The 13,344-nt window shown below is 47.6% G+C and overlaps 1 protein-coding gene across 1 annotated transcript in view; it reads left to right on the top strand.

Moving 5' to 3' along the window:
• Positions 1-13,344, top strand: part of MYBBP1A (MYB binding protein 1a) — a 77,146-nt gene that overhangs the window by 50,481 nt on the left and 13,321 nt on the right. Inside the window, exon 23 of the mRNA XM_006029171.3 lies at positions 8,821-8,934. Within this exon, the coding sequence (XP_006029233.1) occupies positions 8,821-8,934 (114 nt within the window). The remainder of the gene's footprint in view (positions 1-8,820; positions 8,935-13,344) is intronic.

Below are 13,344 nucleotides of genomic sequence, written 5' to 3'. Positions count from 1 at the left end.
AGCCCTGCGGGACCCCACTGCCCCCGTCCTTCCAGGCCGAGAAGGACCCATCCACTACCACCCTCTGGGTGCGGCTCTCTAGCCAGTTGGCGACCCATTGGACTGTGTGGGTGTCTACGCCACAGTCCCCCAGTTTCCTAATGAGAACGGGGTGAGAGACAGTGTCGAAAGCCTTCCGGAAGTCCAGGAAGACTATATCCACTGCTACCCCTGCATCCAGTGATTTAGTGACCTGATCGTAGAAGGCCACCAGGTTGGTCTGACGTGACCTGCCGCTGATGAACCCGTGCTGGTTGCCCCTGAGCATGCATTTCCCTGCTGGCCCCTCCTGGATGTGTGCCAGAATAATTTTCTCAAACAGCTTGCCCAGGATTGAGGTAAGACTGACTGGCCTATAGTTTCCCGGGTCCTCCTTCCTCCCCTTTTTGAAGATGGGGACCACGTTGGCCCTCTTCCAGTCCTCCGGCACCTCTCCAGAGCACCACGAGTGCACATAAAGCTGCACCAGGGGACTCGCAATGACCCCGGCCAGTTCCTTTAGAACTCTAGGGTGGAGATCATCCGGACCGGCTGACTTAAAAACGTCCAGCCCCTCCAGCAGCTCCCTAACTAGATCCTCACTTACCCTGTGCCTCCCTCGGGGCCCGATGGGGGCCTAGCAGGGAGGTGGCAGTTCTGGTCCTTACTGAGGGAGACAGAGACAAAGAAGTCATTAAATATGTTGGCTTTGTCGTCTGGTGTGACAACCAGATTCCCCGTCGCATCCTGCAAGGGCCCCACATTACTCGGGGCCTTCTTTTTACTCCCTATGTATTTAAAAGTTCTGTCTCCCCTCCCAGCTGCTGCCAGATCCTCTCCTCTTCCTGCAGCGCAGGGGTAGGGGGCTGAAGTTTTCAGCCTGTACTTCGTGCAAGGTGGAGTCTCCAGAGTAGGGTCCAGGAGCAGCATTTTGGGCTTGCAAGCTTTCTGTTTCATTTTGCAAGGTTGAATGCGCGCCCACGCTAGAATCCATAATCAGCTCTTGTGCTGCTTTAGTAAATTGTTGCCTCTTGTTGACTTGATGGACTCTGCTTACCATTTCCAGCTATGAAATCAGTCGGCACCTCTACCCTGGGTGGCTCTAATGGAACCGGTCTCTGATTGAAACCAGAATAGTGGCGCGATGGGAACAGGAATAGCGACAGAATAGCAGACTGCCCCGTGGTTTTGTGGGCAGCGTTGTTATAGCAGACTCAACAGAAGGTAGTTGCAAGAGACATTTTCTGTGGCGCCCTTATTTATTTATTGCTGTAGCACAAGTTGTTCTCATACAGCCAAAAGATTCATTAGCATGGGGTTTTCCTTTTACATTCAACACATCATGGATAGATAGGGGGGAGCTCTCCATATTTGCGTGAATAAGCCTGAGAGTTTGACCACTTGGTACAGTGAAAGGAAATGTCACTAAAATTGCCTCTTTTTGGCATAATATCCTCTATCTTGGTTTACTGTATGATACTTGTTTATAAGCAGAGCATTGAAAGCCCTGAATCCTAAGAGTGCAATGTCAAAGGTTATGTTTTAATTCAATGGCTTCGGTTATATCTGAAGCTGTTGGATTTATTCCTATGTAGTAGTCGGTAGAGGCTCCAGCTGAGATCAGGGCCACTCCACAAGGTTGTTCCTGCTTTGCAGGTGGGCAGGTGCTCGGCCAGTTACACTGGTGTAAATCTGGAGTAATCCCACTGACTATTGACGTCCCTCCTGATTTGCAGCACTGGCACACAGGAGGATCTGCCCAGATTCTCTTTTTACTCCTCCGCTGTTTGACTGCATGACTTGGAAAGGAACAGGTTGCTTTAACGTGTCAGGGCTTCTGCTTTTCCATCTGTTTTAGCCGAAAATAGCATAAGCAGAGGATGTCCCAACTTTGGGAAGCACTTTGAGATCTGCAGGTGAAGAGAGCTATCTTCCAGCCAAATAGTTTTGCTCCATGATTTCTTTAGGTAGGCTGGCTCTTCAGTGCAAAATAATAAAGATGAAGTTTTTAAAGAGAAAGGAGAGGATGCAGTTGAAATAGAGCACTTATTTTGCATGCCTAGGTACTTAAGCAGACTCGCTGAAGGAGCAAAATAAAAAAAAAATGCAAATAGTTTCTTCTTCCTTATAGCAGCTGAATTATCCACCAAATTGCCAGAGCATTGTGCGCTCACATAGTGAGAGTCACTCGTGTTGTGTGAAGGCAGGGGCAGCAGCGGTTGCAGCATAGTCTTTCCTCTCGCTACCACAGCTTGTATGGCACTAGGAGACATCTGTACTTTGAAATACCAACGTACCCTGCTATGCCCATGCACTTTGCTTCCAGCGCCACTAAAGTAATCAGCTATTTATTTCCTGATTCCAATATGATTTTAAGGTTGAACTTTTAATTATACAAATGCAATATTCTTTTTGTACAGAAGAAAGAAGATAATGGGTGTGATGCTCCACTGCATTGCACCTCTACTACGTTCTGGGTTGAGCTGGTGGCATAGAGTTGATGAAATTCTCCCTCTGTAAAGCCCAGACTTTGGTGTTAGGCAGTGTAAAATGTGCTCCAGGGTCTTGATTTACGGAAAACGTTGAAGCAGCATTATTGCCATGGCTGAAGTGGAGGAGGATAGTTTGGGTACGATCCTGGGTCAGGCCTGGTTGGGTCCTGTTTCCTTCCTGGCTACTGAATTTCTCAGACAAGTTTCTTACGCTCTGCTCGCTTTCCTTTCCTAATGCAAGGGATCGCTGTGGCTTACGTGACTGTTGCCTGCATAGTTAGTGCCTTGAGATCCTATGGCAAAATGGCAAGGTAGTGGTGCAAACTGTTAGCTACCGCCACGCCATAATACACTGCAGCTGCTACTGTAATTCAGCCTGTCTAAAAATTCTGCATTGTGGGACTCGAGAAAAAAAGCCAGATGCCAGGTTGCTTTAAATAATTGCTGACTTAGAGGGTTTCTCCCATCTCAATGTTTTTTCCTGGTGCCTTTTCACCTTTTGCTTGTTTGAAATGCCTCCTCAGTGCTGTCCTTTTTAAACATGCAGAACTAGGAAAAAACCCATCTATCCTAGTGTCAGAAACTGGCGCCTGAATGAACCTGCGCAGCATAACAATTACCCGCGTGTAGAAAATGACCAGAGATTTGGGCAGTGCCTTCATTTTTTGTGTGCTAGGAACTGGCTTCTGACCCTTTGCAAAGTGTTGTTAAATTTGGCCGTCTTCTGCGAACTGCACAGGGGATAAAACCCCCTCGATCCATTTTCCTTCCCCAGATCATCCTGGATTGAGATTGAGTAATCATAATTTTGGCTTCCCTTGTAGAGCCCACAGCAGATGTTCTGTGCTGATGTTAAAACGATGGCTGTGTTGGCGGGGATTCATCCGTCACTTGCCGTTTAAAATGATTAGGCGGCTTGCGGTTCTGGTGGAATAGATACAGGCATATTGAATATCCCACTAGCACCATAGCCAGACTCCTCTCCTCTTTCTCCTCCGGCGAAGGGAAATGGGCAGATCTCGGAGTTACCATCACATCTCAGTTACTGGTGTGCATGTGTGTTCAGTATTTCCAGGTCGATTTTGTATGTCTACCTGTGCCATTTTGAACATTTCTGTCGGTGTAAGAAACACAGTCCTGGGGAAAAATCACAGAATTGGCTTTCTGGCTGATTATTGTTCATTCTCTCCAACCCACATTGACTCATAATGAACATTTCCACCTCATTTCATCCTGTGGAAGGAGAAGTGTGTGTGTGTGTGTGTGTGTGGCTATTCTCTTTGTTCAGCTTTTAAAAAAATCTTATAGCCTTTCTCTTAACTCTGAGGTTCCTGAGCTAGCTAATAACAGAGGCTCTGGCTAGGGAACTGGATGGCTTTGAGAACGCAGAATAGGATCGGGGGTTTTCATGCTGCTTCAGATGTCGGATGGTTGAATTTAGAAAGTTTCGTTTCAGAGATGTGTGTGCATGTCCGGTCTGGAAGTATTGCTCCTGGAACCTGGGGCCAAGTGCAAGAAACTCCTACGCCTTCTGGGATGAAGCGTGCTTTTTTCTGTTTTCGCATTTTGGAATCTCTTTTTCTCTTATAAGATGAGGGAAATATTTCTTTCTCTCCTAGGACTGGCATGGGACCCAGCTAAATATTGGGCTTGCTTCCTTACCGAGTGAAGTCAGAGAGAAAACTCCTTGTGACATCACTGAGACTAAAGCTGTGCTCATTGCAACACACGTGGCACTTGCATGAGATACAGTTCAGAGGACTGGCATTGTCATCACTGAGAAGATGACTTATGTCCTAAAGCCTGAGGTTTTCTCTCTCTTTTGAATACCAGATGTGTATTGGGGGAGCGGGGGGAGGGGGTGTATACACAGCCCTTGCTCGCGTAGTTTTTGCCAAAAAGTCATAATTTGGTAAACTGGAGAACAGGCCACTTTTTACTGGAAGTGCTCCTCTGAAAATATTCTTCCCAGTTTTTGGAGGCTGAAGTGACCATCCTTGCAGAGCATAGAAGGTATTGCAGTCAGCAAGTATGTTTGCAAAGGATTCGTACAAGTACTTAAACCAAGATGCATGTCTAAGCAGCTGCTTAAACAGCAACAGTTAATACTGCCCAGCTGAAATCTTGTGTTCCTACTGGACTTTTGCTTCTTTGCACTTAGACTGGGGCATTAAGAAAAAAATCACCTAAATTTTTCAAATGCAGGTAGTCGTTTCTCAGACCCTCAGTTTAGGTCATCTAGCTTAAGACCTCCTGAAAGAAGGCAGTTTTCTCAAAAAGATTTTGAGCATCTGTCCTTGAAAAATCAAGCATCTCTAATGCATCGAGAGGCACCCAAAATCACAACGGTCAATTTTGAAAATATAAGCCGATGTTTATGTCGAGCTAATACCCTCTTCTGGAGCCCATTTTGCATTTTTTATTTGTATCTTTATGGCGCTTCCATTCAGCCAACCTCTGTCCCGTCACTGAAGGTATTAAATAAGGAAACATCAGTGATAAAGAAAAGACAGCAGGGCAGGTCTTAATGCACCTAAAAGGAGACTTTTTGTAGCTAGCCTCTGGAGCTGTACAGATATTGTTGAGTGTTTTATTTTCTTCCTGTTATAAATAGAAGACCACAACTTATTGGGGAAGCTTCCTGAAGGCAACTGAACGGCGAATATCCTCTTCCACGTTCTTAGAGGTCTCGTAAGGGGGCTGCCATTATTCTGCAGGCAGCTTTTTACTGTCTGTCCAGTCTTCAGGCCTGTCGTTTGGCTGTTCTCAGGAGGGAGCTCCGACAATTTGTCAGCTCAGCTAACGACTGAAAAACCACTGTTAAGGGGTGGGTCATTTCCGGTCCCTTGTGGGGCTGTTGCTTGCCGTCTCGGGCCCGGGTGAGTCCGTCTCACCACTGAGCAGGTTTCAAAAGCCTGTTTTGCACAACCATTAAATTAAGGTTCCCATTTCATGTGTAAGCACGTAAGACCAGGGAGGCCTGGGTATTTGTGCTTCTGTCTAAAGAACGTGCTGAAGTTGGGCTGGATAGATTTGGTTTCTCTCCTGCCTGAGTTTGAGACCTCCTGATACTCTGCAACTTTCCTTTTCACATTACTCTGTTCAGTATTGACCTTTTCCCAGACCACAAAGGATGAAGAGGCTTTCTGAATTCAGCAAATATGTTGTTTCAATACACAGCTTGCCTGCAGCACCAGTTTGGTGGGAAGGCAGACGGTGGGTAGCAGGGTAAAGCCAGCCCTGACCATAATAACCCTTGTTGCAGAACCTTTTACCTTACCACACCTTGTGTACCGGTGTAGAAAGACAGCTTTGTGCTAATGGCACACGGACAACGATTTGGAAGGAGGGAACTTACTGCCAGTATTTTCATTGTGGACAGGGAACAGGTGCTGAAGGGCTGTGCAGTGCCTTGCAAAAGTGCAGCCCCTATAATCTCCCTTGCTGCAGAAGGGAGTTGCATTGTAACGGAGTCCCTATTTTGAAAACAGCTTAACTAGCACCACGTTCTCTCCTGTCCTAAATGAAAGGCTGAGCTGGGAGGTTTAGCGGTGGATGCTGGACTTGAGATCTGGGTTGTTCCTGCTCTGCCTCTGGTTTGCTTGGGTGACCTTGGATGCATTGCTTTCTCCCTGTGCCTCGGTCTCCCTATGTGTTGTACGGGAATAATTAAATGGATCATTTAGTGAAAGCGCTTCGAAATCTCCGAATGAAAAGCCCTATATAGGAGTGAGGTCCTAGGGCTATAGGAGTGGGAGATCTGCCAGTAACACGGCAGTCTCAGTGGTGCAAGCAGCCACACATGGCATTGGACTGAGCGGTGGTGAAACTGCAGATCCATACAAGTGGTTCAGATTCTCACTGGACCGAGAAGCTGCCTGGTTTCTGTATTTTACTTGGATATAATTGTGATCCTGTGGAAAGTCCCAGGAGGGGCAGCATCTTTTGCTCAGTGGCTGAGTGGCTCTTAAGTGAAAATAGACTCTTTCAACCAGCGAGGAGAGTGGAATTGTTAAAATCTGTATTTGGTGCTAAATTAGCATCCCACGAAGGCTGTAATTAGGAAACAAAGGATTATTTTGCCTGCTCAGCAATATTTGAATTACATGAACATCACAATAATTATATTTTGCATGTGTGGGCCTTCAGTATGCCTGAGTATCATTCAGATGTGGCACAACTCGTCTCACTGAATAGGGGCACTAGGGGAGATTCTGAAATGACTGGGGGCTTTGGGTGTCTTGAGACCCTTTAAAAATGGGGCGCTCAAATTGCTCCAGATTTAGGTCCCTTTCAGGTATCCCAAGTCAGGCCCCAAGAACTGAGATTTTTCAAAATCACTCCTCGCTTTTGATGCTCTTGATCGGTGGTATTTCCACCCAGTAATTACATGAGCTGTTCGGTGATGCGGCCCTGTTACTGCTGCCCCTTCTAGGACTTTTCAGAGGATCATAATTATATGCAAGTAAAACACAAAAGCCAGACAGCCTCTTGAGTTAATTCTGAGATGCCTTCAGGGCAGTTTAAAGGGTCTATTCTCTTTTCCTTGCCTCCTAGTGCAATCACGATGGGTTGCCTGCACGAATGTTATTGTAATTGCCGAGGGATGATGGCTCGAGGTTTATGACCCTGTCTGAGCCCCTCAAGTGAGTTATGGCCTTTCATTTACTCCTGGGGTCATATTCTCTTTATAATTGCACTAAAGTGACTTTCCACTGTGCTTGGTATATGAACCCAGACATGCCATAATTTGCCCTGTGAAACATAGCTGCCTCTTAATTACATGAAGTATGTTAGATTGTCTTCCCAGACATGGTAACTCCAGTTAAGTCCATATAAATCTCTTTGACCTCCTTTGCAATTTTCTTTCAAATAGCATAACTAATAGAGGTAGTCTTCACGAGCGGAGAGTTTGCTACTTATACATTCTTCTTGTCTGTGCTCAAGTAAAGCAGGGATAAATCTACCCACCTGTGTCAATGGAGTTACGCTGGTGTAACACAGATAATGATCTCGGAAATTGCCGTAGGGGAGGAATGAGTAGTCCCCTGTAGTCCAGTATCCTGGCTGTAACAGTAGTCAGTAGCTTCAGCACAGAGAGGCTGTAGTAGGCGGTGATGGGATAACTTGCCTTCAGGGAAAATTTCTTCTTAACCGTCACAAACAAGAAGATGGCTTATGCCCTGGAGTACAGAAGGATGTGTCCTGTGCCAGGCCATTTTCTTGTTGCTTTAGTCTTTGCCATTGCAAACTTGCGTGCTTTTGTTAGCTATAGCAAAGTCAAATCCTTTTTCAAATCCTGCTGATTTCATGCTTTTAGTTGTATCTGGGGGCTGTATATAAAGCCATGCGAGGCCCTCTCATGGTGGGAGTAGACAGCAGTACATCTAACTATATCTGTTGTAAAAGAGAGATGCTTCTTTGCTTTCTTTAGGCCCGACTCATCTGTGACGCGATGCTGCTGATTTCAGTGGTTCCAGCTGGGTAGAATTTGGCTCCTCGCGATGGCACCTGCAGCAAAGTGGTGTTTCTAGCGTGTCTAGAAATCTCTTTTCTCCCTCTGGGGGACTTTGCCATCAAGGAAATGTCTTCTTTAAATCCTGTCTTTTGTAAATCCTGAATCATTAGCGCACTCTTTTGATGCATTTCTGTTGTTTGCCGTGCATGATGCCTGTGCCACTCGGAGGGTTTAAAAAGTCTCTGGGATAGAAAAAGGCACATAACATGATAACAGAAGCAAGACAGCAGAAAGCCATTGGTTCTCTCCTGGCTTCATGGTCCTGTAGGGACACAGGTTTTAATGAGTGTGTTTTACTCTAGGGCAAGTAAAACTGCCCCAAAGGAGTTTTTACTTTGAGGAGTAATTTCTGTCTGAGCTCTCCTTCAAAATCTGAGCTTTTGCTGGCCTGCCAGCTCTGATCTTTGTGCTAATGACCAACGCATTAACCGAAGGACCTAGTGTGCAGTGAGAATTAAAGTGACACAAAGGGTTGCTTGGAGATGTGCGGAAACCGTATGCGCTGCACTTAAGATCAGCTTCCCCATGCGTTTGGCCACAAGAGGCTGGAAGAGCTGAGAGGCCAGAGCGGATTTTAAATGCATCCCTTGTACCAGTGTGTGCCATTGTATGTGATTCACTCAGGTGCCTTCTTTGACAACAAGGAAGAACGTTTCCTTACGAATCTGTAATATCTGTAATATGGCCAGCCCCTGTGCATTGGCTGGGTGTTGCCATGGTCCATAGGTATGTAGTCAACACTTTTCATAAGAAGAGCTCAAATTCATACGTCGTCTTTTCCCTTCGTTCTAGGCACAGGCGTGCATACTCCTCCAGAAGGCTCTGCAGACTCGGGAACTGAAGGAAGCCATGGCAGAGGAGGAATGGGAAGAGCTGATCAGAAAGAGCATCAGTCAGGTCACAGAGGTAACGAGCACCAGCAAGTTGAGCATGTGTTCTGCCTGGTTAATGCTTTCTCTATTCCTGCACCCCATGCTGCAGTGCAGGCCACATGGACTTCTAAGAGACTGCATTTTGAATGCATTTTTTGTCGAGGTCCTATAATGGATTGGCACCGATATAAGGATAATTGACTAAATTGGCAGTTGGCGTTTTTTGGCTGATGTGGCTGATAATGCCACCAATAAAAGCACTGTGCATGCGTGCAGCCACAGCACAGCATGCAGGTGGCCAGGGGTGCAGCCTGGCAGCGTGGAGAGCATCTGGGTCCGGCTGGTAAGTGTGCTGTGAGGGAAGGGGGGAGGAGGGGGTAGATCGAGGACCCCCATGCTGAGGGAGGGAGGGAGAGGGGCAGGAGCTGCACAGCCGGGGTAGAGCGGGGGACAGAGCTATGAGCAGCTCGTCCAGGGGGCGCGGGGATGGGGTAACGGCTCCTGCTGGTGCATGCATCCTGGGAGGACATGGGGGTGGGTACCCCCGGATCTGTGCACAGGGCAAGGGCGGGCTGCCGCTGCGGGTTGGAGCCTGGGCAAAGCCAAGCTCTTCCCAGTGGGGGGATGGGCTGGGCTTTGTTCAGGGTGGGCTGTGGTGGCACTGGGAGGGGACTACAGCAAATTTTGGTGTTGCTGCACCCCCCCTTGCCCCCATAGCCTCCATCCAGTGCCACTGCTGCCTGCCCTGAGCACAGCCCAGATCAGCCCCACACTGAGAAGAGCTCGGTGCGGCCTTGGCCCCAGCCTGCAGCAGCAGCCTGCCCTCGCCCCGCGCACAGATCAGGGGCATGCATCACCCCACGCCCTCCCAGGGTACGTGCAGCAGTGGGAGCCACCCCCCTGTACCCACAAGACAAGCCACTTGCAGCTCTGTCCCTTGCTCCGCCCCAGCTGTGCAGCACCTGCCCCAGCCCCACTCCCTCCCTCACTGCGGGGACCTCCATCTGCTCCCACCCCACACCCCTCTAGACCTGAAAAAGATGATAAGTGGAACTAGGATTAAGAACCAAGGATTCCTGGCTCCAGGTTGAGACATAAATTGTGGTCCCTATTCCCTGCGCTGGAAGACGTTTGCTAAGAATTGGGGGAAAACAAATAATTTGTTTTGCAAACATGGTCTTGCAAAGATTGTCTCTGGTGAAAGGCATTGGAAGAAATTGGTCTGAAGCTATCTGAGAGGTAGTCCGTGTGCCTGCAGACTGGAACAATATTCAGGTTGCATTGGTTAGTGTAGCAGTGGGTATAAATAACTTAACTAGTTTTAAGATGCAGCTTTGTAGGTTTCTGAATGGGGCTGTCTGCAGGGGCTGAGGGCTGGACTTGATGATCCAAGTTGTTCCTTCCAGCCCTGTGCTCTGTTTTCTACCTTTTTGTACAATGACCTTTTCCTAAGCATAGGTTTCAGTCTTCACACACTTTTTTTTTAATTGGTGGTTAGAGTGGCTTTTAGCTTTTTATAGCTTGGAATATTAGCAACAGAACAAATTGCTCTAATTTCTTCCTCATTGGGTAGGGAGAAAGAAATCTAAGCAAACCTATTTTAAGCAATTCTGAGATGACATTTATACAAGGTAGTACTGGGCTTTGGCAAATTGCTTTTCTTTGAATGATTTCATCAGGAAATGATGAGTGAAGCTTGATTCACTTTAAGGTAAACCTTAAAGTGCTGCCTGTCTCCCAAATTGTGCTTTCTTCCCTACTTTGAGTTAAATACCCACAAGTTTCAAAAGAGAGCGCCATGACATGTCAGGAAGCCACTAGATTTTATGATCCCTCTACATCCGTGGTTCCCAGACTTCCTGGACCGCTGCCAGCCTCTGCTAGAGGGTAACAGCATTCAGTCCCTGCTGGCTGGAGGTTGGATTTAGAAGCTGAACGTCTTTGTCCTTGACCACCCTTTCCAGACAGTCCAGTCCCAGTTTTGTTAGTGCAGAATTTGCTTGCTGATTTGATGCAATATAGTCTGCAAAGCTGGGAGTTTGCACTGGCCTCACACCCACCTCTGGGTAGGCAGCAGCACAGCTCACAAGGGAGCTGAAATCAGGAGACTTCAGTTCCTCCCTGCCTGCTGCCCGTCAGGTTTGCAGCAGCACAGCCAGTGACTGTCCAGATTAAGCTTTGCCCCAGTGGAGCAAGGGGTCGGGGAGAGGCTGCCTCCTGTGTTCTGCTTTCCCATCCCATCTTCCTTGAGTGCATGGAGGGCCGCTTAGTCATGAGCAGGCAGGCGTGAGGTGGCTTTAACAGCACATGCTAGAGCTGGGAAGAGAGCAACATGCTAAAATTGCCTCTGTGGGTGTCACTGTGTCCCCGTGCAAAACTAAGAGGCAAGAGAGAGGGGCAGTCGGGAGTTAGAGCCTTAAATGAGGAGACAGCTGCCTGAAATAGCAGTCCTAGCTGCTGCAGGGCCATGCCTCTTGCACTTACATAAGCTTGCTTGACCTTATTTATTCTCAAGCAACTTAAGCCTGCTGCCAGAACACATACAACACAACCTTCGGGGCCAGGCTTGCTCATTTTGGTGCCTGGGCAATTGGATAGTGCAGCCAGTAACAGTGGAAGAGGGTGTCACACGGCAGATCTCCATTCACCTGAGGGTCTTGAAACCCCTTATTAATATTAACTCATAACGCTACCTCACTCTCCTCTAGCACCTTTCAGTAGATCTCAAAGCATTTGACAAAGGATCCTGGTGTTGTTTCAGTGAAGCATCCAAGTCCCTTCCTGCAGAACATGACACCCCTCACACACTGCAGTATAGGTGGGGAAGATGGGATACCGAGCCTGGGATTTTGCACTAGTGAAGCAGCCAGATCTCTAGAGTTGTGCTCCAGTTTTCTATCCATGGAGACATGTGGCCTGTCCTGGTCCAGTTGTCTGTCTACTGGGGTACGTGTCCTAATTCAGTTTCACAGCAGCCTTTCATGCTAAAGAAGTATCATTAGCATCATTTCACCCACAGAGAAGGTATGTTGGAGTGTGAATTGCCTGGAGTCGAGCTGTGAGCAAACCCAGGCATCCTGAGAGCCTGGCTTCATCCAGGAGACCACACCACTCTCGCCATGTATGTTTTTTGGGGAAACTGCTGCTGGACTTGTCTGCAGTGACTCTGTACATTATGGCTGAATCTGTGTCTGCGGCTGGTACACTGTAAAGCCAAAGCCCACTGCAGGGCTAGATGATCCTTTTGGCCCACTTGCATTCATAAGGCTGTTTTCTTTTTGGCGTCCTGTTCTGTGGGTGCCTTGGCTTAAGAGGAGTCTTAGAGCCGGGAATGAAGAGTCCATTTGTAATCCTCTTCCTTGGGTGAAGTCTGATTGCTCCTTGCATGGCAGAGGTCCAAGGGGGAGCCGTCCTTCCCCTGCTGTTTCATAATGTTCATGTCTTCATGAATGCTGCTTTCCAGGCTGAATTAGTCCGGGGTTGAGTTTGCCTCTTGCCCAGGCCTGCACCTCCTGTTTTTCTTCACTGTCAAGTGCGTGCGTGCAACTGGGTGGCACAGACTTTTCTTTCCGCAGCCCCTGTAAATCATTTGGCGTGTAGGTGGTGATATGCTCTGGGGCTCCCTTAGTACCTGCTATTACTTGGTACAGGCATAGTTTGATAGCCTTTCCTTGCCTCCTGCTCTTTGTGTGTGGGAGACTTGTACTGATGCTTCCTCTGGTGGATCTGTTCTGCAGATAAGCAGAGAGCTTAAATCTTTTGGCCCATCTATCCAAAACTGTTCATTATCGCTGCAAAGACATGACTGTAAATGGTAGTTGCCAAAGATTGTGAAGGAAGAGGAGTTGTGGGAAATGCCATGCTTACTGTATGTCTGTGGCTATAGGTTTGAGTGCCGGCCCATATGTTGGAGAAATAGTATAAATCCTCTAGAAAGGAAGTAGTTAGGGTGCCAGCCTGGGCTTTCATAGATGTTAGGGCTGGAAGAGACCTTGCGAGATCATCGGGTCCAGCCCCCTGCTTTGAGAGAGCATTTAAGTTCCCTTCTGTACCAGAGGCTCCCTGTTTGTCCTTAGTCAAGTCACTTTGCCTTTGCGTGCCTCAGTTGCCCGTCTATAAAAGTCAGCACCGTCCTTTCTCACAGGAGTGATGCGAGGCTAAATACACTGATGGCTTTGAGCTGCTCCAACACGGCGGTAACAAGAGCTGTAAACACTGGGGGTGAAATGTTAATTTTATTTTATTTTTTTATCGAACTGTCAGTTTTTATTGGCCTAAAGAAATATTTACATGCAAGTTACATCTCTGTATGCTGCTGGATACGGAGGGAGTGAAATCCTATCTGAACGTGACCGGCGGCTTCCAGGAAGATGATGAAAAGCTCACTAAGCTGTTTGCTGCTGGGAGAACACTGTTTAAAGGGCAAGTTTCCTTAGTAACTTTG

This window comes from Alligator sinensis, unplaced genomic scaffold, assembly GCF_000455745.1.
Source record: "Alligator sinensis unplaced genomic scaffold, ASM45574v1 scaffold419_1, whole genome shotgun sequence".
In the NCBI taxonomy this organism is placed as follows: Eukaryota; Metazoa; Chordata; order Crocodylia; family Alligatoridae; genus Alligator; species Alligator sinensis.
This window is presented reverse-complemented; position numbering and strand designations above follow the sequence as displayed.